This window comes from Penicillium vulpinum, assembly GCF_028829585.1.
Source record: "Penicillium vulpinum strain IBT 29486 chromosome Unknown utg000001l_segment0_segment0, whole genome shotgun sequence".
NCBI classification, from domain to species: domain Eukaryota; kingdom Fungi; phylum Ascomycota; class Eurotiomycetes; order Eurotiales; family Aspergillaceae; genus Penicillium; species Penicillium vulpinum.
The window spans coordinates 6,163,371-6,186,756 of NW_026643241.1; the positions used below are offsets into that span (position 1 = coordinate 6,163,371).

The 23,386-nt window shown below is 49.3% G+C and overlaps 8 protein-coding genes across 8 annotated transcripts; 3 read left to right on the forward strand and 5 right to left on the reverse strand.

Moving 5' to 3' along the window:
- Positions 1-521: 521 nt before the first annotated feature.
- On the reverse strand, positions 522-3,118 carry admB (uncharacterized protein; the record flags this gene model as incomplete). The annotated part of the gene is made up of 2 exons (XM_057249898.1): positions 522-2,962; positions 3,055-3,118. The coding sequence occupies 2 exons, from the start codon at positions 3,116-3,118 to the stop codon at positions 522-524; spliced, it is 2,505 nt and encodes an 834-aa protein (XP_057114330.1).
- Positions 3,119-6,394: 3,276 nt separating this feature from the next.
- N7479_002202 (uncharacterized protein) lies at positions 6,395-14,020 on the reverse strand (the record flags this gene model as incomplete). Its single annotated transcript, XM_057249899.1, has 10 exons — positions 6,395-6,555; positions 6,617-7,313; positions 7,382-10,237; positions 10,294-11,049; positions 11,131-11,771; positions 11,824-12,784; positions 12,845-13,207; positions 13,258-13,526; positions 13,597-13,741; positions 13,811-14,020. The coding sequence occupies 10 exons, from the start codon at positions 14,018-14,020 to the stop codon at positions 6,395-6,397; spliced, it is 7,059 nt and encodes a 2,352-aa protein (XP_057114331.1).
- Positions 14,021-14,601: 581 nt separating this feature from the next.
- On the forward strand, positions 14,602-15,542 carry N7479_002203 (uncharacterized protein; the record flags this gene model as incomplete). The annotated part of the gene is made up of 2 exons (XM_057249900.1): positions 14,602-14,740; positions 14,800-15,542. The coding sequence occupies 2 exons, from the start codon at positions 14,602-14,604 to the stop codon at positions 15,540-15,542; spliced, it is 882 nt and encodes a 293-aa protein (XP_057114332.1).
- A 146-nt stretch (positions 15,543-15,688) lies between these two features.
- N7479_002204 (cytochrome b5-like heme/steroid binding domain-containing protein) lies at positions 15,689-17,765 on the reverse strand (the record flags this gene model as incomplete). The annotated part of the gene is made up of 5 exons (XM_057249901.1): positions 15,689-16,448; positions 16,519-16,913; positions 17,127-17,399; positions 17,467-17,633; positions 17,684-17,765. The coding sequence occupies 5 exons, from the start codon at positions 17,763-17,765 to the stop codon at positions 15,689-15,691; spliced, it is 1,677 nt and encodes a 558-aa protein (XP_057114333.1).
- Positions 17,766-18,001: 236 nt separating this feature from the next.
- Positions 18,002-19,717, forward strand: N7479_002205 (cytochrome P450; the record flags this gene model as incomplete). The annotated part of the gene is made up of 2 exons (XM_057249902.1): positions 18,002-18,137; positions 18,198-19,717. The coding sequence occupies 2 exons, from the start codon at positions 18,002-18,004 to the stop codon at positions 19,715-19,717; spliced, it is 1,656 nt and encodes a 551-aa protein (XP_057114334.1).
- A 239-nt stretch (positions 19,718-19,956) lies between these two features.
- On the reverse strand, positions 19,957-20,472 carry N7479_002206 (uncharacterized protein; the record flags this gene model as incomplete). Its single annotated transcript, XM_057249903.1, has 1 exon — positions 19,957-20,472. The coding sequence occupies one exon, from the start codon at positions 20,470-20,472 to the stop codon at positions 19,957-19,959; it is 516 nt and encodes a 171-aa protein (XP_057114335.1).
- A 39-nt stretch (positions 20,473-20,511) lies between these two features.
- On the reverse strand, positions 20,512-21,429 carry N7479_002207 (uncharacterized protein; the record flags this gene model as incomplete). Its single annotated transcript, XM_057249904.1, has 1 exon — positions 20,512-21,429. The coding sequence occupies one exon, from the start codon at positions 21,427-21,429 to the stop codon at positions 20,512-20,514; it is 918 nt and encodes a 305-aa protein (XP_057114336.1).
- Positions 21,430-22,830: 1,401 nt separating this feature from the next.
- On the forward strand, positions 22,831-23,385 carry N7479_002208 (uncharacterized protein; the record flags this gene model as incomplete). Its single annotated transcript, XM_057249905.1, has 1 exon — positions 22,831-23,385. The coding sequence occupies one exon, from the start codon at positions 22,831-22,833 to the stop codon at positions 23,383-23,385; it is 555 nt and encodes a 184-aa protein (XP_057114337.1).
- Position 23,386: the final 1 nt, after the last annotated feature.

A 23,386-nucleotide genomic window follows, 5' to 3' on the forward strand; every position in this document is an offset into this window, starting at 1 on the left:
GGGTTCGATCTGCTACAGACTTAACTGATGGTTGTGGATTGTTTGTTGTGCATGGGGATTTTCCTTGGTGTTGGGATTTGAGTGCTTTTCTTGTCTCTTGTTGTTTTACTCGTGTGCTTGTTTTGGGAGTCAGTGTATCTTTTCTTTTGTGTTTCTTTTGGGTTAAAATCACACTTCAAATGGATATTCATTCTTCTACACGATTTCTACCTCTACATGCCGAGGCTATCATAATTGTACGGTGATGATGCGGTATCATTCATAGCCCAAAGGGCTTCGATGTATCTACTGACGGAGAATGCATACAAATTCAAGAAGAGGCAATAAGAAAGGAAATACCCAAAACCCCAGATCGCGAATGATACAATACTATAAGGACCGATAATAACTTGAACCAACCATCCGCGACGACGCCAGTACCCAAATTCCCCAGACCGCAAATCCCAGAAGGACTAATGCAAACAAGACAAGTTTCAATAGAACCTACAAACTAAAGTAAAATCAAAAGCAGAGTGGGGTGATCATGAGTATCGTGGCGGGGCGCCAGGTGGAGGCACATTCTGATAACCGGCGGGCACATTCGGATACCCGGGGGGGATATTCTGATACCCAGCAGGCATATTCGGATACCCAGCAGGCGCATTCTGGTACCCAGTAGGCACATTCTGATATCCGGGAGGTACATTCTGATACCCGGCATTGCGGTATCCATGCCACTGATCCATTGGCAGGTGAGCAGAAGGCTGGGGCCCATTATAACGGCGATATGTACCAGGGGGGTTGGCCTTGCGGGCTTTGCGTATCTGTGAACTGCGCTTGCAGCGACTATAGATGCAGAAGAAGATAGCAAGCACAATCAGCGATCCGACGCCAACACAGATACCAATAACCAGCTTCTCGTGCTGGTGAATCCAGCCCAGGGCCGAGGAGCCCTTGCACTGGCCTGCACTGCAGCGGCCGCCGGCATCACAGGGTGTACCGTCGAGGTAGTTCTGGTTCATGCCGATGCACTCCGAGGTACCGAACGGGTGGGGTAGTGAGGGTGCGCCGCAGACGAGACTGCAGGAGGGACTATTTGTGTTTTCGCAGGCCCAGGTGTCGTTAATGTTCAGAACGGTGCCTACCACTGTGCGGCACTGGTAGTCGCGACTGGTGCATTGGCCGCTGGCGCAGCTGAGTCCCTGGTCCTTGTCACCGCAGCTGGCACCGTCATCTTTGTATTTATTTATGGGACAGGAGCTTGAGTTTCCACTGCATGTCTCGGCGATGTCGCATTCTCCGGTGCTGGCGCGGCAGACGGTACTGGAAGAGGCGAACTGACATTGGTTGCAGCAGCTGTCGTTGGCGTCGTCGCAGACGGCACTGTCTTTGAACTTGCAGGTCTTTGGATCGCAGCAGGAGTTGCCGCTACAACTTTCTTCGTCGCCGCAGTCACACTCCTCGTCGCCTTCGACGATGCCGTTGCCACACTGGCTGCCGCTGATGGTGACGACGCCGCGGTTGTCGGATAGACAGGAGGACTTGATGCTGTTTTTGCCAATAGCAGAGCAAATGTTACCGATGGTACATTGCGAAAACTTAGTCATGGAGTTCACAGCGTATGGGTTCATGATGTATTGCGCATTGGCATTGCAGGTCGACGAACTCAGAGGGCAGCATTGAGACGAGGCTTCTAAGCTGTTATTGCAGGCGTCTTCGTCGCAGTCGTGCACTGCTCCAAAGGTGTGGCCAGTCTCGTGGGCAAACACCTGCCAGGAAGAACCAGAATTGCGCACTACAACGTTGGCACCGGCCACAGAGTTTTCCCCAGAGGTAACCAGTTCGGAGGAGCATAGACGGCCCATCCATGAAACTCCAACCTCGCTGCCTGTTGGGCAGTTAGTCATCAGAGTCCAGTAGGCATTGTCATCTGAATGAGTTGAACGCCACTTGGAGAATTCATTCAAGCGCCAGCTGACATTTCCGCCCTCGCAATCCACGTTCCATGGTGTAGCAGAAGATCCCGAGCTGGTACAGCCTGTCTCGGAGATGGTAAGATTACGCAAACCAATGGACACATTGAAAGACTGCTCATAGAGATTTGAAGCCGTGTTCACCACGTTGATGATCCAGTCCTTGGCCGCTTCCCTGGGGGTGGAGTTGGTAGCCATGAACGATTCGGTGAATTCACAATCAGTTGCAATTCCAATCAAGGCGACCTTCTTCGTTTTAGGACATCCACTGGTATCGCCGATGGTCGTTTTCAGATTCACACCACCAGTGTTGCCGGAGACACCGCCAACATCTGACGACTGTCGCTTTCCCAATCCAAACATTGAGTTCAACGAGGCAACACCCCACGGACTATCTGCTTCGTCCAGATCATACCCGAAAATCGAACTGGACAGATCAGCATTGTACCCAAGTTGATCCGCACCGCAGCCCTCGGATACGGGAAGCGACCGCTTGAGCTCAGAGTGCTTATAGTGAAACATGTCGGAGTCACGGTAGATGATCATAGATTCCCCATCTCTGGGTTCAACATCGGCATCGATCGGGCGCTTCTTGTCAAGGTAGTTCGACTGCAACTCAATGTGGTGCTTGTCATTGTTGACACTGAAAGCACCCTCAAAGAGAGGCTCCAGGCCATCTCTTTTAACGGTGATTCTTGCCCACCCCACGGGGGTCCATCTTCCCTTGCCGGATCCTACCAAGGCACGGCCTTGGTAGACTTTGTGTTCGTGTCGCTTGATTGGTTCCTCGTGTGTTATTGAGCCATCAATACCGACGTATTGCACGTAAGCGTCGTCGGCCAAGATATCATGATTGGGCTCGAGTTCTAGCTTTATGCGCTTGCCGTCTTGGTGTAAGGCGAAGGTGATATCAAAATGCGACAGGTGATCTATTTTATGCGAAGGAGTACGAATGATGGCATTGTCAACGGGCGTCACCCGTCGAATAGCTTCTGAGGCCTGTGATCGTGCTGTTGATTGTCAGCGGCTGGGCAACGGGCTAGGCAACGGAGCTAACGGGAGGGGGTAACGCCGCTGGGCTGTAAGTGGGGGGAGTATTTACCTTCTGTTTGTTCAAATAGAGCCGAAAGTGCACCGATCAAGGGCAAGATAGTAGAAAACCTCATCGCAATATCAGAATCTCAGGGTGCTTCCCCGGGTTCTTTTAAGTTGGGTTTTCCCCTGAGTGGCGAGGGAAATCTGAATGGGTCCACCTAGGGTTTTTGGGGTAGAAAGGATAAGAGAGAATCAACGAAAGACTAAGAAAAAGAACAAGAGACTCCAGAAATTGATGAGAAAGGTAAGAAAGAGGGATCAGATAATCCGGACTCAGCCGTATCTCTCAGGGTTATGCCAAGTGCTTAGGAATCCCCCAAAACGACATGGCTTGGCAAAAAAATGGACTGAAACAATTTGCCCCGATCATTTTGAATATCGGGGAATTTGACTATTATTGGCAGCTATTATTGGGCTATTTTTATTCGTTCCACTTATGATGCTACCTAGGAACAATACATATGGCATGCTTGGCAGATGGATAATCCTCTGTACTAAAATATACCGTTTTTGGCCATATATAGCCAACACATAAGAATTGTGCAAGACCCTACAATAACCCTGAAAGTGAGATGAACTTATTGCACCTCCATGTCTTTCTTCATTCATCGGCCGCGTAAGTGGCTGAGGGCTAAGCCACTACTTGTGAACCTATCAAAGCCTTCCAATGCTTGGCAGTTCAGGCTGCCGAATAACGGATCCATGTTTATTTTTCAATATATCTGATGTGCCAACTGGGCAAAATGTGGGATCTATGCCCCGCATATAGGGCAGTCCATATTTCCCAAGGGTTCATCGTCGTCCCAGCCATCGTCCGACTGTATCTCAAGGGTAACTCCGGTATCTCCGGGCAATGAAGATGAGAACCCGGGTTCCTGCACAGTCCAATCCTTAAGTACACTGTAACATATTTCTCTCGGCTTTTCGCCTTTCTTTGAATTGTGTGGGAATCCATCAAGCTATAGGTAGAAAATCCTTCTTTTATAAAAGGATTTTCTCCGAATAATATCCTCTATGTGGCAAGCGGATCATCGCCGATTTATACCCGGATTGCTTAAGGCTATCATTATGCTAGCTCTTCAACTATACCTTTTCACCGGAGCAAGAATTGGAGCATTTATTCCAGCCCACGAAGACAAAAATGAAAGGGGTCTCAGATACGAGGTGATAACACTGCGACGTTGGGGTTGTGTATAGCTAATTTCTAAACAGTATATCGATCTGGTTCTGTTTCCTTCCTCTACGGTACCTTGGAAGAGAGACACCGTGAACGATATAACAGTTTGGAAGTCAGAGATACTTCAAGTGGAAGCAGTAGAGGTAGCTCAGTTATATCCTACTCTTCCGCAACATCTTCTTCACTCGCCTCCACGCCAACAACTCCCAGGCTTGATGCCATAGAGCCCCGGATCCTCGAGCCTATTGGACTTAGTATAGAGGATGGATGCTAGCCTTCCAACTACGCACATCTTCAACTGGACCCACCTAACCTCTCTATAGACGAGCTGAAGACAAAGAAGGAAACCTTCACTTGTCCTAAGCCTACTAAACGATCTAGTGAAGATTGGTAATAAAGCAAATAAGAGGCCAAGAAAGTCTCTGTGATCAGATTCTCTTATCTCCCCCAGTAATCAAAGGCCAAAGCTTAGCCGAGGAGCACCATTATACGCAGGCAGAATCTGATAACAAATCCCTTTGTGGTAATCAGGCCGGTGGCCCACTCACCCGAGCCAAGTCAAGATCACAGCCACCACTCAATAATTCCGGTGATTTGAGTACTTGCAAGGGCCGTCAGAAGCTTAATGCAAAAGAAAAACGAAAGCTGCTTCAGCCTAAGGGCCAAAAAATGACACTGAGGCAGATTGGGTCTCACTTCGCAGGTATAGATGCGGCCCTTCTGCAACAGGCCTAGCAGGATTTGGAGCTTCCCCAGCGTTGCACCAGATCACGGGCTAGTCGGACGGTTCGTTGAGTTTATGCTCGCCAAGTCATTTTTCTTTGGCCGGGCACTATGCTTTGTGTTCACTATAATCTGTTTGTATATAAGTTAATTTATATTTCGACAATAATAGAGACTAAGCTCTTTACCAAGCAAAACCACTGCTTGTAATACCATAATGTCACCAGTCGAGATTGTAATAACAGGTAGACTTCCGCAAAGCCCATAAATGGGCCCTACCTTCGAAACCCGACCCAACCCACAGCCCATCAGTGGGGGCCCACAGGGCCCCCATTAAAGCCCATCCTAGGCGGCCTCTGTAATCGTTGTATTACGACCTTCCACTAGGTATATTAAGTTCGAATTTAGAATCTAGGATTATAGTAGCTATATAAGTAGCTACTTTAATTTTGAATACAACTTAATTGGTAGAAGTCGAGATATTATTAATCTTAATGGTAAGATATATATTTTGGGTTTGTGTAGGAGTACTACTACTTTCTAAGTGAACCTCTGTAATTTATAAATTATCTAAATAACGCGCTTTTTTATATTTCTAAACGTGATATAGAGAGATAACTAGTGATTGACTCTAAAATATTACCCTCAGGATAAGGCTTAGAAACGGGGGTAAAAAACCCTACAAGGGGTTCAACTTCTGAATTCTCGGTATATTTGTACTGTTTCGGGCCCATTTGGGGCCTATTAACCCGCAGTAGGCTTCTACCTTAGGCCCATAGCCTATCGGTGGGCCCGAGGCCGGGCCCAAAACCCAGCCCATTTGCGGGTTGGGCTTTGGGCTTTGTGGGCTCTGCGGAAGTCTAAATTATTATAACAGGCACTCGTCGCTGCAGCGAAACGTTATATGAAGTTACTACATACCTAGGTACCTTCGCACTACTCTTATGAGGTGATTTTTTGGGAAATAATTTACTCGAAAATGAAACTGTCGTTTGTTTTAAGACTTCATATTGATCAGATCCACACTGTGTGAGGATGGGGAGTGGTGAACCGCAACGTGATTACAGCCGGCTTGTCACAAGGTAAAAAAACAGTTACATTGCTATTACATAGCTTGCGCCCCCACACTTGGACAGGTAACCCCGGCAGGTATCGACAATATGCACTTTTGTGTGGGAAACGCCATTTGGCGGTCCGAGGATTTTCCGGGTAAAATACCCAGTTCAACCGTGTATGCCTCCATGTATTCAACCATAGTATTTACAAATATGATTGGCTCATTAGCCAACGCAAGAATTTCTAAGGTTGATACATTCCTGCACGAAATTGAGATTAATACGAATCAGACAAGCGAACACCCGATGGATGGTCACAGACGGCATCTTTAAGATAATTTACTTTGTTATTGGACCTGGAATCGACCGCAAAACACGCCACTAAAAAGGGCCTATGCTGCTTTCGCCTCGGCCGTCACCAGCTGACTCCTCATGGCGATAAGGATGGACAACTCCTCCAATGGCTTGGAGCTGAGGATCTCAAAGACCGATATCTCGCTCTTCAATTCCCGGAAGACGTGATTGCGGATTTCCACCGCTTTAAACGAATCAACTGAGGGCGAAATGGGTTAGTTTCTCGTCGCCAGTGGATCACACGCTGGGATGGAACTCACCTCCTAGCTCAAACATCGGTTGATCATCACCAATAGCAGCCGGCTGGACTCCCAATCCAGGAGCCAGGAGCCTCTTGAACACATCTATCACCACTTGGCCTGCCTCTGGTCCGGATTTTGCATTGCCCAGGGCTGCCTTCACATCAGCCCCGGATGCGCCATCGCCCGTGGCTGCCCCTGTGGAACTATTGAGCCTGGCAACGCGATGGTCGAATTTACGGTCGCGAGTCCACTGGTCCACCACCGGCCCCTCGCGACGCAGCACATCCGTCATGCCGTACACCACCTGAGGCGGGATGGGGGAACCATCCGCCGTATGACCGCGCATACACGCTAACAGTGCAATATCAAGCTCATCGAGCGTGGTACTGACACTGGCCATGTGACTAAAACGATCTAGGTACGAGTCCATGTTTGTTCCGTCAATCGTGTGGTCTGAGTCCCGCACTAAACCCACGTTCAAAGACACGGCGGCTTTGCCTAGACTGCGACGGTAGTGGGCAAATGCGTCCATCCAGGCGTTCCCGGCAGCATAGTTGGCTTGTGAGACGTTCCCAATGACTGAGACGACCGATGACAGGAGAATGAAGAAGTCAATGGTGGTGGGGAGAGAATTGTGAAGATGCCATGTTCCTGCTACTTTCGGGGTGAATGCCTTCTGCCACTGGTCGTGGGTCATTGTGCTGAATATACTGTCCTGGATTTTGGACCACGGTAAGCTGACAGCCCCTATTATTCGGGTTCGGGAAAAATAGGGATACTTACTTGCAAGACCATGGCGCACTGCACAACGCCACGGATCCTTCTGCCGACCAGGTATAACGACTTGATTGCGTCTTCCACCTCATCCGCTTTGGTAACGTCACACTTGAAGACCTCCACCGATGCCCCAATCGATTCTACAACCGCAATCTCCCCATCCCACTTGGGATTATTTCCGGAGCGGGATAGGAGAACGATATGGCGAGCTCCATGCTGGGCCATCAACTTGGCGATTCGAAGGCCCAGCGAGCCTAACCCTCCCGCTAGAACATATGTGCCATCCGCAGGGAGTTCTAGTGTCTGTGGCTTAGGGGGGAGGACGGGAACCAACGCATCATCACCAAACGAAACAGACACGATGCCACCCTCCTTTGAGCTGCCACATCGCTCTGCGGCGTCAGAAAGCTGGGATACAGAGAATACCTGGAGGTCGGGTGTGAACTTGGAGGCGGGTAAAACAGCATTTAACAGACTGGCGCGTTTCCTCAACAATCGCGTAACCGTTTGCGGGTGCTCTTCCAGGATCTGCGCCGGCTGCACCAAAGAGTAGGTTAGGTTCCTTCTTCCTAGGCTGCGCGGCAGGCCATGATCATCTCCTGTTCCGATAATCGCAATTCGCCCGAAGTCTGCGATAAAGGCTGATGGGTCCTTGGTGACAATGTGTGCCGGAGCAATGAGTGCATCAATTCCTCGACCGCCGGTTTCATGGAGGAGATAAGATGATACTCCGGTCGAATTGAAATCCACGATTACATTGACAGGAATACCCAGACTTTGAACAATCCTCTTGTCAGCTTGGCTCGACACCGTAGTGAAGATATTTGCACCAGTTGTGCTAGATAGCGAAATCAAGGCTTGAGTGAGAGGGGTCAAGCCATCGCAAATGAGAATGTTCTCACCGTCCTGAAGACGGACGATATGCTCGAGAATGTATAAAGCCAACGCATAGAGCCAAATGGTCGTTGCCGCCGCATCAAGGGCGACTCCCACGGGCACCTTGTGGACCTTGGACCAATGCACCCGCACCCTATTCTGGCATTTTGATGGTCCCAGAACGACTACATGATCACCCGGAGACAACTCGGAAACACTCGCGCCGCACGCAGAAACAATGCCAGTCGTCTGAGTCCAGAGCGCCTGTGGCGAGGAGATATTGAAAGAACGACCGACGGTGGTGGAAACATTGGTCACCTTAATGTCCACCTCTTCTGGTGACATGTTGGCCTGTGGCTCGGGCACAAGTTTCCATACAAGAGCAGCACCTTCCTCATCTCCCAGCTGGAGATGGCCTGCGTCCCCAAGTGATGTGGGTTCGGCAGGGGCAGCTCCTGTCGCCAAGGCAATCTCCGAATCAAACGATGGCGCAGCTACCGTACGGGGAATATAGAATTCTCCTTTGAACTCAGCATACTCCAGATCAGCGGAGTCGGCTTCATTCAGCGAAAGAGGAATCCAGAGGTTCAGGATTGCCTCAGCCTTGGACGAGTTAAAACTCGTTGTCAGATCCACATGTGTGATGGTGACCTGTGGCAGCTCATTTCGCAGGACACGAAGGAACCCAGTCGTGGGAGCACTGCTAAGTCCAGCCTCATCGGGCGACAACATCTGCCCCGCACGGGAAAGCCAACATAAATGTTTGACAGTGTTCAACAGAGTCTTGAAAGATTCAAATTCGTCTTTTGTCCAGCATGACAAAAACCCAGCAGGCTGGCCGAGGTCTAGAAGGGAAATGATATGCTGGTCAGCGAGATCGTTGGCCATGTCTGCGAACGCCTTTCGGACGGAAATCCCGCGATTAAGAAGACTTCTTTCCAACTCAATTTCCAGAGAAGCAGCATGAGAATCGATGTACGTTCTCGGAAGAAGTAGGCAAACTCCTCCTCGGTTAAGATAGGGCTCTCGAGGCACGGCGATGATGACTATGGTCCCTGTCTTCAATGATATGCTTCGAGCTTGGACCTTTGGATACGAAAAACCATTTGTCAGAGATTTCCCTGCAGCCAAATCAGGCTTCTCTTGAGACAATATAAGCAAACGACCTTCTTGCCGGAGAGCAGGGACCCAAGGTGCAGCGGATGCTTCCGCCGAGTGTCCGCTGGATGCGGTGATGATTAAATGGAATTTGGTATCATCGAGGGGATAGCCAGATGCTTCCCCACTAACGTGGAATGTGACTTGGGAATCAGCCTCAACATCTGTAATGGTCTTACGCCAGGGATCTAAGGTCTCTTCGTTCGATCCAGTGATGGTAAGCTGTGATAGAGCGCGGTATGGGGAGGCCTCGGATATGAAAGGAAGCAGCTCATCTGTTAGTATTAGCCCCAGCGCGTTACCATCAATCAAAACTGTCAGTCCCGGTGTTTTGTGGCATTCGATCCGTAGCCAGTCCTGCAATGTGTTGACGTTCTCAATGGAGAGAGAAGAGGAGTCAGGAGAGTGAACGAAACTGGTGGGGTCCAGCTCCCACGTTAAAATAGTGCATCTCTTGGCAATTTCGTTTTCTCCTACATCACTAGAGCTTGACCCAGCACCAGTGACTTTCTTCATCAATAATCCATCCACGATGATCTTGGGTGACTGCCAAGATTCATCTGACACAACTAGATCTGCACCCAGGAGGCCGTTGTCAGTCTTGTTATGACGACTGGCGTATCCCGAGAATAACGTGCCAGCATCGTGGGACTGATCAGTCGCAATAAACAACCGTTGCAGTCTATAGGGTACGGCTGCGTCCGTCCACGTTCCCCCATCCGACACGACATGGACCATCAAGTGGAAGATCGCGTCCAATGTAGCGGGGTGGATGATATGAGGGTACTCGAATTCAAATGGCATCACAGACTTGGTATCGGGGATTTTCTATCAGGTCAGTTAGGTATTTGCTCTGTATCAGATTGACAGAAAGGGAGACTCACCACAGTGCCGTAGCATTGGCTCGCATCTGGAGTGGCCGCCAAAGAGGTCAGGTTGCGGAAGGTATCACCGTATTCCATACCCACTTTATGGAGATCTTGATAGAGTTTGTCGATGTTAACCGTCTGCGATGCAACCTTCTTGACAGCATGAACCTGGCCGAGGCGTCGCTCCCAGTCCAGCGTAGCTGACTCGCTTTGAACGCGATCACTGCTCTTCTGGATACTGAAGTAGCCATAGCAATGCTTGGTCCAGCTAGAATTTCCTGTGACTGAGAAGATCGCAAAGCTGTGGCTCTCATCGTTACCCTCGGATAGATTGATGCTGAGGCGTGTCTCCACAGCGCCCTCGCTCGGAACGACAAGCCCACGCTCAAAATGAACGTCGATAAATTCAATTCCTTCAATTTTTGTTCCCTTGGGTACCATCTGCTGCGCCGCTTCCAGGACCATAATCAACATTCCAGCCCCGGGATACAATGTAGTTCCGGTGATGACGTGGTCAGAAATCCAAGGATTCTCCCGCAGACGCAGATAATTTTTCCATTGCGGCTCAAAGGGGTTCTGACTAGGGACAGGAACGCCTAAAAGGTCCGATCGAGGTTGTTTCTTGAGTCTTTCGGATCTTGTGTTGCTTGCTTCATGCCAATAGCGGTTCTCATGGTTCCAGGGGTATGGAGGAAGATTTACTAAGGTCTGAGGGTTGGTATCGCCCTCCTCCCGGTTCACTCGGTTTAGCAAGATGGGATTTCCAAGTGCCTACAGTTCTCCAGCTGCCTTGAGTGCCGTGTCAATTGCATCCTCCTTTCGTGTAAGCATGGAAATATAGGGAAGGTCTACAGAAAGGTTCTTCTCGACTCCTTCCATAGTCTGAACGATGGGCGCTTTGAGCGCAGAGTGTGGGCCTATTTCCAGGATAGAATTCCACTTGTACGGTAAGCGACGATTCCTTCGTCGATTGGTCGAGTATGTGAGAAGTGCATCTAGAGCCGGGGAGAATAGGACCGATTGGCACATGTTACGAATCCAGTAGGAGGTATCCACTGTTTCAGGGTCCACGAGAGCTCCCGTCACCGATGAAAACATCAATATAGAAGATTTCTGGGGCTTGGAAAAGCCTGATCTATCCATGGCAGCCAAACATTCGCTCGCAACACTCTGCATATGGGGCGAGTGATAGGCAGTCGATACGCGAAGCTTGCGAGCGAATTTCCCTTCACTTGAGATCAGCTTCTCCAGCTCAGTGACTCGGTCGACGTTCCCTGAGAGGGTAACACTGTTTGGACTGTTAACACATGCTGTCACCACGCTCCCCTTTGGCACTGTCTTCAGGTACTCTTGGGCCTCTTCAGCGGAGATTCCTACAGCCAGCATGCCACCTCGTCGGGAGCTCTCCGCAACGCGAAGGGAGTAAATCCCACGGAAATATGCGACCTTAATTGCATCTTCATGAGTAGTGATTCCAGCCGCATATGAAGCCGCTGCCGGTCTCTGTTAGCAGATAGTCGACGAGAAAAACATGTCTGGACTTACCAATCTCTCCACTAGAATGTCCAATCACCGCGCGAGGTGTGATAGACCAGTCTCGCAGTAGGTCTACTAAGGCAATTTGAACAGCTGAACAAATAGGCTGGCTGTACTCCGGGGAGTCGATCTTGCTATCATATGTGTTTTGTAGTTCCTGCCGCAGATCAAACAAACAGCCCAGGGAGGTCAAATAAGCTCCGCTCTTGATGATACTTTCAGCGAAGATAGGGAAGTCAATGAGTTCTTTACCCATACCCGCCCATTGGGCACCCTGACCCGTGAAGACGAACACAATACCATTTAATTTGGTAGGGCGTCGAAATATCGGCAGGGCCCGCTCCAGTCTCAGGGAAAGTTCCTGTAATGTGTCCGCTGCGACGAAAGATCTGTAATCGAAGAACGAGCGTTTATTGAAGAGGGTATGGGCTAGGCCGGAAACTGCAACAGATGGTTGAGATTTAATCAAGCTTCCAAACTGTTTTGCGATTCGCTGCAGTCCCTGTTGGTCTCGAGAGCTGATGACCAGGAGCTTCTTTGCCGCTGTCTCACTGGCATGGCCATTTGCCTCTTCCAGCCCATCTGTTTTTGGAAGTGTGGTGGCATGAAATCCGGTGAGGCCGTGTTCCTTCAGGTAATGGTATGCATCATCCATGATAACATGTGCATTGGCTCCGCCGAAGCCAAAGCTATTGACGCTAATGCGACGAGTTCCTGTGGCAGGCCATGGCAAGACTTTTGAGGGCAAGGCCAGATTCCAGTCCTCAAATGTCAGCCGTGGATTGACCTTTTCAATCTCAGCAGTGGGAAGGATTTCCCCATTTTCCAAGGAGGTGATGGCACGCAGCACACCGGCAATGCCTGCACAGCCTTCTGTGTGACCGACATTTGGCTTGATACTTCCCACATACACGGGCTGACTCCTAGAAGCGCCGAATGTCGCTGCAATAGCAGACAGTTCAATGGGGTCCTGCATTCATTAGCATCTCATGTTGGAATTAGTTCCTTCCGATTGGACCGAGATACATACTCCTACCGGCGTACCGGTACCATGAAGCTCAACATAGGATGTCTCGCTCATCGGAAGCCCGGCTTGCTTATACGTCGTGCGAATCAAGTCTTCTTGGGCTTCTGAGCTAGGCATCGTGACACTCGGCGTTCGCCCGTCAACGTTGGTAGCCGAAGCCCGGATAACGGCACGAATTACATCCCCATCTCGAAGCGCATCAGAGAGACGTTTGAGAACGACGACTCCTGTTCCCTCGCCGCGACCGTACCCATTAGCTCGGTGGTCAAACGAATGAGAGATTCCTTCGGGGCTAAGCATGTGCATAGCCGTTAGCTGGCTCATCGCATTGGGATATAAAATGACGTTTACACCTGCGACCAGATTCTGTAAAACCCATTAGATCGGCACGAAGGTTTCTGGGAATTATGGTATACCATATCTGTTTCACCTAGTTGCAACGACTGGCATGCTAGGTGCAGTGCGTACAGACTTGATGAGCACGCCGTGTCAACGGTGAGACTGAGTCCGCGAAAGTCGAAGAACCACGACACGCGGTTGGCAGTCATGGCCTCGCTAACACCAGCTGCGGCATTATGTGCCAGGTCGTAAATGTCATGAGTGGACATATCTTCGTAGTCACTCGTCATACATCCAACATAGACGCCAGTTCTCGAACCAGCCACTCTCTCCATCGGCATTCCAGCTATGGGAGGTAGTTAGTATCAGGGGAAAGGAGTTTGAGTCTTGGTATACTTGTCCAAAAGCCCACATACCATTTTCTAAAGCCTCATATGATACCTCTAATAGAAGCCGCTTAGCCGGGTCCATTCCCATTGCCTCTTTGGATGTGACCGAAAAGAATGGTGCATCGAATGCTGCAATATCCTCTTTTAAGAAGAATCCGGCTTTTGATGTAATCTATACGGGTAGCTCAATAAGTTTCTGCGTAATAAGATTGTGGAATAAAACCGCGCGTAGCAGACATACCGCGCCCTTTCGATCTGGATCTGGATGGTACCAGGCATCTGCATCCCATCGCTCAGCTGGAACAGGTATATGACCCGTCCGTTCATTGCTCATCATATCCCATAGTGCTTGGAGGGAGGTCGCCTCCCCGGGGAGACGACACGCCGTTCCCACCACGACGATGGGATCATCACCCGCACCATTCTCCGATGAAATGGGCGTCAAGATCATGATTCTGAATGTCTATTCTTTGCATACAACTTGCCGTTGTGTATGCTTTATGGGCGACAGGGCGGCTGTTGTGAGGCTGCACGATGTAAATGTATGCGATGTAGTATTGCTGCCCGGCAAAAGAAATTGTGCTCCGGGATAACTTTGGTTGACCAGGAATCTATATTAGATTGTCATATGGAGCTCTTCTAACACTCATAATAGTATGTAGTCATTATGACTGTACAGACATAAGTCTATACCGAGGTGGATGGCTGACTTAGGGCTAGTTCGGATGTTACCCAATTTAGAAATATCCGATCGGACAGGCTGAGCAATGCCCCTGCAACATGTTCCGATTGGTACTGTTAGTCTCATCCTATCTCTAAATTCAGCTCTGGAAAGTCACAGATATCGCCATGTTCGACACAAGCCAGTTGATGTTGCGCTTATCTTGGGCTATCAGCTAGGGCTGCGCTAGTTGATTGTACGCTTTTGTGGTTGAGGTTTTCCCACACTTCTATTATTTACACTCTTTTATCGTCATACTCTATGCTTTTTATAGTCTCTCTACCATACTAGCTTGTATACAATCATCCATAATGAGAGTTCTTGCACTACACGGAGTGGGCTCCTCGGGAGCTATGCTCAAGAAACAGTTGAATCCGCTGGCTGTCCAACTGGGACAAACATACCAATTCACATTCTTTGACGGTGTAGTATCTTGCAATCGTGAACCAGGTATGTACTATTGTGGCCCCAGTTTCACACCCCTCGACAACAAGCTAACGTAAATCAAGGCATGCCCGAATGGTTCCCTGGTCCATTTTACTCATATGTGACGGGCTATTCACCCGTCGAGATGCAAGAGGTTCTTGAAGACTTGGATAGTTTTATCGAGGAAAATGGACCCTTTGATGGAGTTCTGGGGTTTAGTCAAGGGACATCGATCGCCACCGCGTACATCATCGACCGCCAGACGCGAGAGCCCAATCTTCCCGCAGCATTCAGCTTCGCAGTCCTAATTTCCTCTGTCGCAGCATGCTCTGCCGACCCTACCTGCCTTGAGAGCGTGATTCGCAGTCTAGTGGAACACTCGCCGTTTGCATTCAAAACTGACTTTCCGCGCTGCGACTTCGAGTTGGTTGGACCAACGGAGCGCGTCTTCGCCGAATACCTCGCCCTCGTTCATCTGGCGATCAAGGCGATCGGCATCAAAAAGCCGACCATTGAATTAGACTTTCTCAAGACTCTTGACGTAGATTCTGTCCCGCGGCTTTTTCATCCTAAGCTGGTTAAAGACCGCATTAGCATTCCCACAGTACATGTCACGGGAAGGAAGGATGAACTATCGATGGTGCATCAATCTCGCATCGTCCAGGGACTATGTGATGAGTCTCTGCTACGCGCCCACCGTCATCAGGGTGGACACAGTCTGCCTTTGAAGGCGAATGAGATCAAAGATCTAGCGGTGTCAATCGAGTGGGCTGCCGAGCGAGGAAGGGATCGGACGGCGTTGCATCGAGCTGGATTTAAGATTTAGATGAGTTAAAGGATCTTTGCTCTGGAGTATATATTGAAATTTGCCTTTACGTCTATGGAACGAAATTTTCCATCAAATATTTCTGTGCATTTATATCCTCTCACTGCCCCTCATTGACTGTATATATCAGACCAACTACACACTATTCACCACGCCATGGACAAATTATACACAAATCCAGGAGAAAAGATAAATGCAAGTCCGGTCAAAACAATCACGCGCGGCACAAAGTTCATGTTGGAGATCCGCTCCGCCCATCTCTTGTGGATTGTTTCTTTCTCCGTGAGAACATTCCCATTCTTAGCACGTAGCAGGAGAGCTGAGAATGGGACCAGAGCGGCAATTATGACAAGAATATCCTTTTGCAGGAATTTCTGGGCGCTCCATTTTAGCCCAGTCGCAGCTTCCGATGGGAAGAATATTTGAGCGAAGGATGCGCGATGGGACAGTATTCCTGTCAGTATAGCATATATATGGCCCAGAGCTGCTGTAGTAGCCCCGACTAGCAACGAAGCTTGTACTGATTTCTGCGAATGAGCCTTATCCGCTGGAAGTATTTTCTCAGGCCATAGCCGACGTAAGATGAAGGCCAAAAAAGGATGTAGCGAAGCCAGTAAAGCGGGAGAGACACGGTAGCTAGCTATCAAGAGCTGGCGACTTATGCTGCTGCACTGAAAAAACGCTGGATAGAGAAGCCATAGGGGTGCGGCGGCGATGGCAATGCTGGTGTACACTATTGCCTCGCGGTCGGCGATATCTGGCAACTGTCTTTCTCCGGACTCTTTTTTCTCCTTTGCCCCTTCAGTAGGTGACTGGACGGCTTTGTAAACAGTGACAAGGCAATACAAGGGGTAAACAAATGCAGCACCATAGGCTTGATTGAAGATTCCCCACGCTGCGTGCTCTCTAGAGTCCGTATAGTTAGTTCGATACTCAATGGAATGGCAATTCAAGCTTCAAGTTGAGCTGTACGTACACCAAAGACCAAATAGATAGATTTTCATCGATGTTAATTCCATTAACCAACATCCCTATGGCAGTCGCTTGCATGCTGGTGAATACAGACACCAGTAGGGATCGATGCACTGGATGTCTCTCATACATCAGGGCATCGTAGAAGATTACGGGAGACAAAAGGAACCCATCGAACAACGGAACTCCCGTCATATTAGTAGTCAGACTGTCGCCGCTGGGAAGAATCCCCGTGGATTTGATGGCTCCAATAGCTTGTACGGCGCCATTGCGCATCATGGAGCCCCACAAGGCGTTGAAGCCATATGCGGCGAGGCCGAGGAAGTATGTATGGTGCCCGGTGCTTGCCATAGTGAGGTTTGCCTTTGGTAAAAGGTCTCGATTCGAAGAAACGGGGATCTGAGTCTTAGTATGTACTTCTCATGAACCCTTGGGTGTGTCGGAGGTGACTATTTCTGGCATGGTGTATGTAATGTAATCCTTGTAAAGTCCGTATTTTATTGAATGGTTTCATTAATCAGATTAAAATTTGGTCATTATCTTCAACATTTGCTATATGTATTATATCTATGACAGAGAAGGCTCTTCATAGTACGGTTTATACTCAAATACCCCTTTTCCATGGTCCAAAACCCTTTTTGTTGTCGAAAAGACCACAGCTCCCCCAATGGTCATCGCGACCACCAGCGCCACGGCAACACCGGACCAAAACCCATAACTGTTACTCAAAACTCCCACTTCAGTAGATTGCCATCCATATCCTAGTACTATAAAGCCGCACACGGATACCAGTGCCCAGGTAAGCATGGGACTGCGTCGGGTTGGCTGCGACGCTGTTGGTTTCGCGCTGACCGGCAGCGATTCAACAAAGGTGGGTTTCGGTGTCTACCACCGGGACCATCAGCATGAAATTCAAAATACTAATGCTGAAAAACAAAATAGAAAAGCTCACCTTCTTCCAGCCTGAGATGATTCCGACTTGAAAGGTTTCCATTTTTCGTAGGGCGTCATCGGAATAATCGACATAATCAAAGTCATCCGTTGCATCCGTCCCAGCGACCTCCATCAGAACATTTCGACCTCCAGGATGGTCATCAAGATAGGTCGTGACATCGTAGACTTCCTAGCTAGTTAGCTCTCATACAACTCATAGTCAATGATGGACTGACCCTTCCCATTAATGATGACCCACGCACCGTCTAAGGTATTGTGCTGGGCTATCTGCTCGAGGCTAAAATTATTCACTGTCATTCTGCTTTGTCAAACTAGGGCTTTGTCATAGAATGATGGCCAGAGAAGTCGATATACAATGGGTGTGTGAGATGGATTATTCAGGCATCTTCCGATCCACACTCGGAACCCTAATGTGGAAAGCTCCGAAGACTTCGTATCAAAGAACCGGGCAATTTATACCCACTATCACGTCAGAATATTATTAACTTGTGCTTATTTTAGATTGTAGTTGATTCCTATCAATGTAATGCACGATGTCCGCCAAATCGATTTACCTGGCGGGCAGTCCGCCAAACGAAACATCGTCCTCGATAGATGTATCAAGGGTGAAGACTCTAGATGAATTGCGATATGGCGTTGCCAAATTTTTCTCGATCGCAGACTCCAAATGTAAGAGTATACTGGTATTGAAAGGAGCAACAGACAGTAGGCTGATATAATGGACTACAGCTCTTTCATTCCATGGCGAGTCCGGCGTTCTCTCCACCATGGACGAGATCCGCCAGACGACGACCAAGATAGGGGTTCGCGTGGATAGCCAAATCATTCGGGAGCCTCTTAGCCCGCCTGAGATTCCTATTGTTGGAAACTATTTCGAGATTTATTCTGACCACATTGGCAACCATGATCGACTCTTTCGGCGGTATGGGAGCGTCATCAAGACGGTCAATATGGGTACCACTGTCTACTTCACCAATGACCCAAGAGTCTCGGAAATAGTCCTAGGCGAAAATGAATTCTTCACCAAGACGACGTCTAACTCCAACCATCCGCTTTTTTGGATGAACAACAACATGGCGCTCTTCACCTGCGACACTGCTGCTCCTGCCTTCAAATTGGCCCACCGATTCGTGCCTCCCAGTATGTCCACTAAAGCGACTAAGCACTACGTTCCGACGCTACAACGTGCCGTGGAGGCCTCCTTTGCCGTTTTCGATGAGCTTGATGAGCGTCAACAAGCCTGGCATACCTACCAGTACATGTTCAAACTAGGGGGCCAAATTGTCTGCAAGGTTGTCCTAGGTCAGGACGTCGGCCACTTTGACACCGTCGACACACACCCACACGAGATCATCCGACTAATGGGCGAGTATCTGGCTCTGATGAAGCAGACCTCTCTCAGTCCTCCATGGTTCAAGTACCTGCCTTTCAGTTCCTTGCGCAGGCTATACATTGTTGAAGAGCGACTGTGGGCACTCATCGACCAAGTCGCTGCCGCATGGCCCTTACCTGACGCCCCGGATCTACCCATTGCACAAGCAGCGCTGGAGTCCACCTGTATAGCTGATTATCTCAAGCGCGCCACCGACGATTCTGGCCAAAAGCTACCCCACAACTACCTCCTCTCCAATATAGTCAGCATCCTCGGCGCTGGACTCACCACTTCCTCTTCCATGCTCTCCCTCCTTCTATACGCCATCACCAAATACCCGGGCATGCAAGAAAGAATACTACAGGAACTTATTGACCATGACGTGACCCAAGACACACAATGGACCCACGACAACTTAATGAACCTCCCCTTCCTCAACCGCTTCGTCAAAGAAACTCTCCGCCTCCACGGGCCCGCCTTCCAAACAGCTCGCAATGCTAAAAAGAACGTCATAGTCCCCGGTGGATGGCTGATCCCGGCTGACTCAGTCGTTATCCCCACTTTTCCTTCAATCCACCGACACCAGGACTACTGGGATAATCCAGATCGTTTCGATCCGGACCGCTGGTTGGCGAAGGATGTGAAGAAGCACCGCTTAGCGTATACACCTTTTGCAGCCGGGCCTCGTGGATGTGTGGGCTTTAATATTGTTCATGTGGAGGCAAGGCTGGTGTTAGCCTTGTTGGTGCTGAGGTATGAGATTTGCGATGTTTCGAAAGAGCCTATGATGTATGATCCCGAATTTTTGGTTGTCAGGCCGATTAATTCTTATGTGAGGGCTTCCCGGCGGACTAGTTGGCCCGACAAGGGGGCGTAGAATGGACAGTGGAATTGATTTTAAATCTGTATTCGAGTTTACCAATAAACTAAGCTATTGTTGGTATACTATTCTTTTCTGCTAGCATATACTACATTACTCCATGGAATACTAGATCGAGAAGACCGGTTCATGTGTCAAACAACGTTCTGTCAGGGCTATATTCCCGATGCCTTACTAGGCAAATATATACTTTGATATAACATTCCATTCGGCTAAAACCGCTACTCAAAAAACAATCAATCTGACAATAGCACCGCATACGCTGAGAACTCCTCATTCCCCTCCAAAGCCCCCATTTCCTCCTCAAACAGACTAACTACAAACTCCACCCCACCATTCCTCGCCCTCGGCAAAATAAAACTAATCCTAAACAGATGATTAAAAGCACTCATCAATGGTCTGAACGCCTCAGGGCGCCCCCCACGACGGAAATATCGGTCACCGAAACAGATCTCCTCGATGGGAAACGCCAGTAACGACGTGATCAGCATCGACGAGCCCTCGAATGTCGTGAACCGCAGTTTGCGCTCGCTGAAGTCCGATACCCCTCGAAGGAGGGAGTACGCGTCCATCATATTCTCGTGGTGGATTACGCGCGCAGTGTCTCGGATATTCTGCGCTACAGTCCCTAGCGGCGTGGATGGGTCGATTAATTTATGAAGTGGTAAGGTTGGCCGGTTGATCAGTACCACATTTCCCAAGTACGTTTCAGGCAGGGAATGAGAGAGATCAGGACGGCCATCGACGGTCATTTCGAGCTCTGCGAGTGTGCCCGTAATATCTTCGTTGGATCACACGGCCTGTCGCGCCGTCATCAGGCTGCGCCATATTAGAGCCGTCAGAATATCATTGCTCGAGAGATCAGTTGTTCCACCATTGTCCTTAGAGCATTGGGTGCGCAGGGCTGTGAAGCGCTCCGCGGGTATGTAAAAGACAGCTGAGCGCATGACGCGTGATGGGGTCTCGGGTGGTGGCACCGGGGGCGGTGGGGATGAAGCCGAAATAGATTCAACATCATTGGGATGGTCCAGACCAACCATATGCCATGCTGCGGGGTTCATTTCTTCCTTCAAATGGGTGTTTCGTTCCTCACTCCACAGTCGATCCACAAGGTTGCGATCGGAGCTCTCGGGGGCGATGTCGAATGCCGGCTCTTCGTCTGTCTCTCCATGAAGACGGCGGCAGTTTTGCGCCCATAGTTTTAGGATGGTTATCATGGCGGTGCCATCGGCAGATGGGTGACATGTTGACATGGTGAGTAGACATCCATCTTCCATGAAGTTGGCTTGCGCAACGAAGACCTCCGCGCCGGCATTGATGTCGGCAAAGAAGGGTGCCCAGAGTAGATCTTCATCAGAGAACTCATCGGTCGGGAACCCTCGATCTTGAAGATCTTCATACGAAGCATCGAGTACGTGAAACTTGAGTTGGTAGGGTCGTGTGCTATCTGGGGCTATAGGGTTGTATCGGATTTCTAGCTGGCTAGGTCGCCAACCGGGAGTATCCTGATGCTGCCAGTAGACTTTACCGGCCAGCCAGGGAATCTGCACAAAGCTGCGGTGCAACCCATCTTGCAGATCCAGAAACGCATCCTCGGCACGGACACCTGGGCGGAGGGGCAGATACAGGCCAATTTTCACATAATTCTGAGGCGGGATATGGTCAAGGGGGTTGAGGGGTACGTGGATGAGGTTTGCCAAAGACGCCATAGTTGATGATGGTGACCAATTAGCTTCTGGGATATTAATTCACTCTTCACTCATCTCATGAAGGAAACGATGGCACCCAGTTCATTCATACCAAATCCTTTCGGATGTTGCTTGATTGGGGCATTCCGAACAGGCAGGGATCCTATAATCAATCTATAGGACTCTCAAAAGTACACCTGTTGTAGGGTTGTAGTCGAAGTGAGCCCTTGTAGAAAGTCCGGGGTTGATGGTGCAATTCATTTACAGGCAACGTAGTCATGACATTCCAAATTTATTACCCAATATGGATGAAGACGCGCGGATGGCTGCTCTTGTACTCCATACTCCGTACTCTGTCAAGCCAATTGCCGGTACCCTGACCGTCAACTACTATTATTGTGCGATTGTTTTGATAGTCTCTTTTCCACTTTATATTAGTTCGTTTCTACAACTAGGGCCTGTGCTTTTCATGTGCAGATGTCGTACTAATAATCCCATTATCCTGCACAGCTGGGCAGCTGATTCTCACTTCCGCCCAGGGCTTAGAAATGCAATCCTCAAGACATATATTCAAGCTAGTGTCTACAGTCACCCCCGTAAACAAATGCTCCCCCATACTCATACTTTCCTCATTCAAAGAAGGCCTTTGTTGCATTTCATTTCCGTGCTGGTAGCCTTCACCAATCCCCTCCAAAAGGATTAATCAATGTATGTCATTGGGGGGAAAACAGAAATCCACAGTCGGGTAGCCTTTCAGGGGCTGGTTATTTAGTGCTTACTCTGTGATTACCTCTGGGTCCGTGGACGTGGACTTTATCAATTTGCGACTAGTTACAATGTACTGGCGGTGACCTATGGGGAAGCGGCATTTATGCCCCCCGAGCTTTCTGTTTTTTTTTTTTTTTTTTTTTTTTCAGCGGGAGATCTCCGCCAGCCGGCTTAAGTACAAGTAAGTCTACCAGACGCCGCGACCTATATCTAATAAGAGGATATAGACCTCACAACCTGGTCTAGAAAGCTACTCAAGAGCCTAATCTAGATCTTGGTTACCGGTGCCTCTAGACTCTATTCATCTATGTTTCATATTCCATATTTCTGATCGGCCCGGCTTACTGGTCTTAATACCAGAAATATCATTATACGAGAAGTGCAAAAGAGAATGTTTGGCACTATGCGGTTGAATAAGCAGACCAGCCACTACGACCACGTCAGTCTCTCCACCACCGGACGCGGGCAGGATGCTCGCGGGTATACGCTCGTAGCCTGTGATGTATGTCGTTCTCGCAAGGTGTGTCGGAATACATGTTCTCACCGTAGAAGATATCAGACTGATATCGGGTTGAACAGCTCAAATGCAGCGGGGAAGGTGAAGGTGGCGCTTGTGATCGATGTCAAGCGTCTTCAACCCCATGCACCTACACGATGAATTTTGGCAACAATGGCAACCAATCCAAGAGGGCATGCAATAACAAGCAGTGGACTCCACCTGATTCTACCTCTGCGTCTGAATCTCCTTCTCGTCTGCGGTCGCGTTCCGTCAACGAAACCGGCCCAGAGGACCAACAGATGCCGGGCCTCCAAACTCGACCAGCCTCTGCACACCAACAAGATTCTTTAACTTATGACACACCCTTTGATCTAGATACATGCATGTTCATGAATCTCGAGGGACCGGAATTCTTTAACCTCGGCGACAACCTCACCCCAGACAAAACATCCTATCTCGTGGACACCACCGCAGGCAGTCAATTTCTGTCATCGTCGCATCTTTCCACAAGTGATGCAAATTTTCTGACCGACCCGGCTCACCCCTCCGATGGAACAACTATGCCGCCCAGGCCTGCTCCCACCCGTAGCCTGTCCGATGGAGCTGCGTTCCCAGACAAGTCAGGAATAGGGGAACGGCTTAATTCAGGAATGCAACTGCCTGTCCAACCTCGTCGAGCTGTTAGAGAAACTTGGGGTACAACAAGTTGAT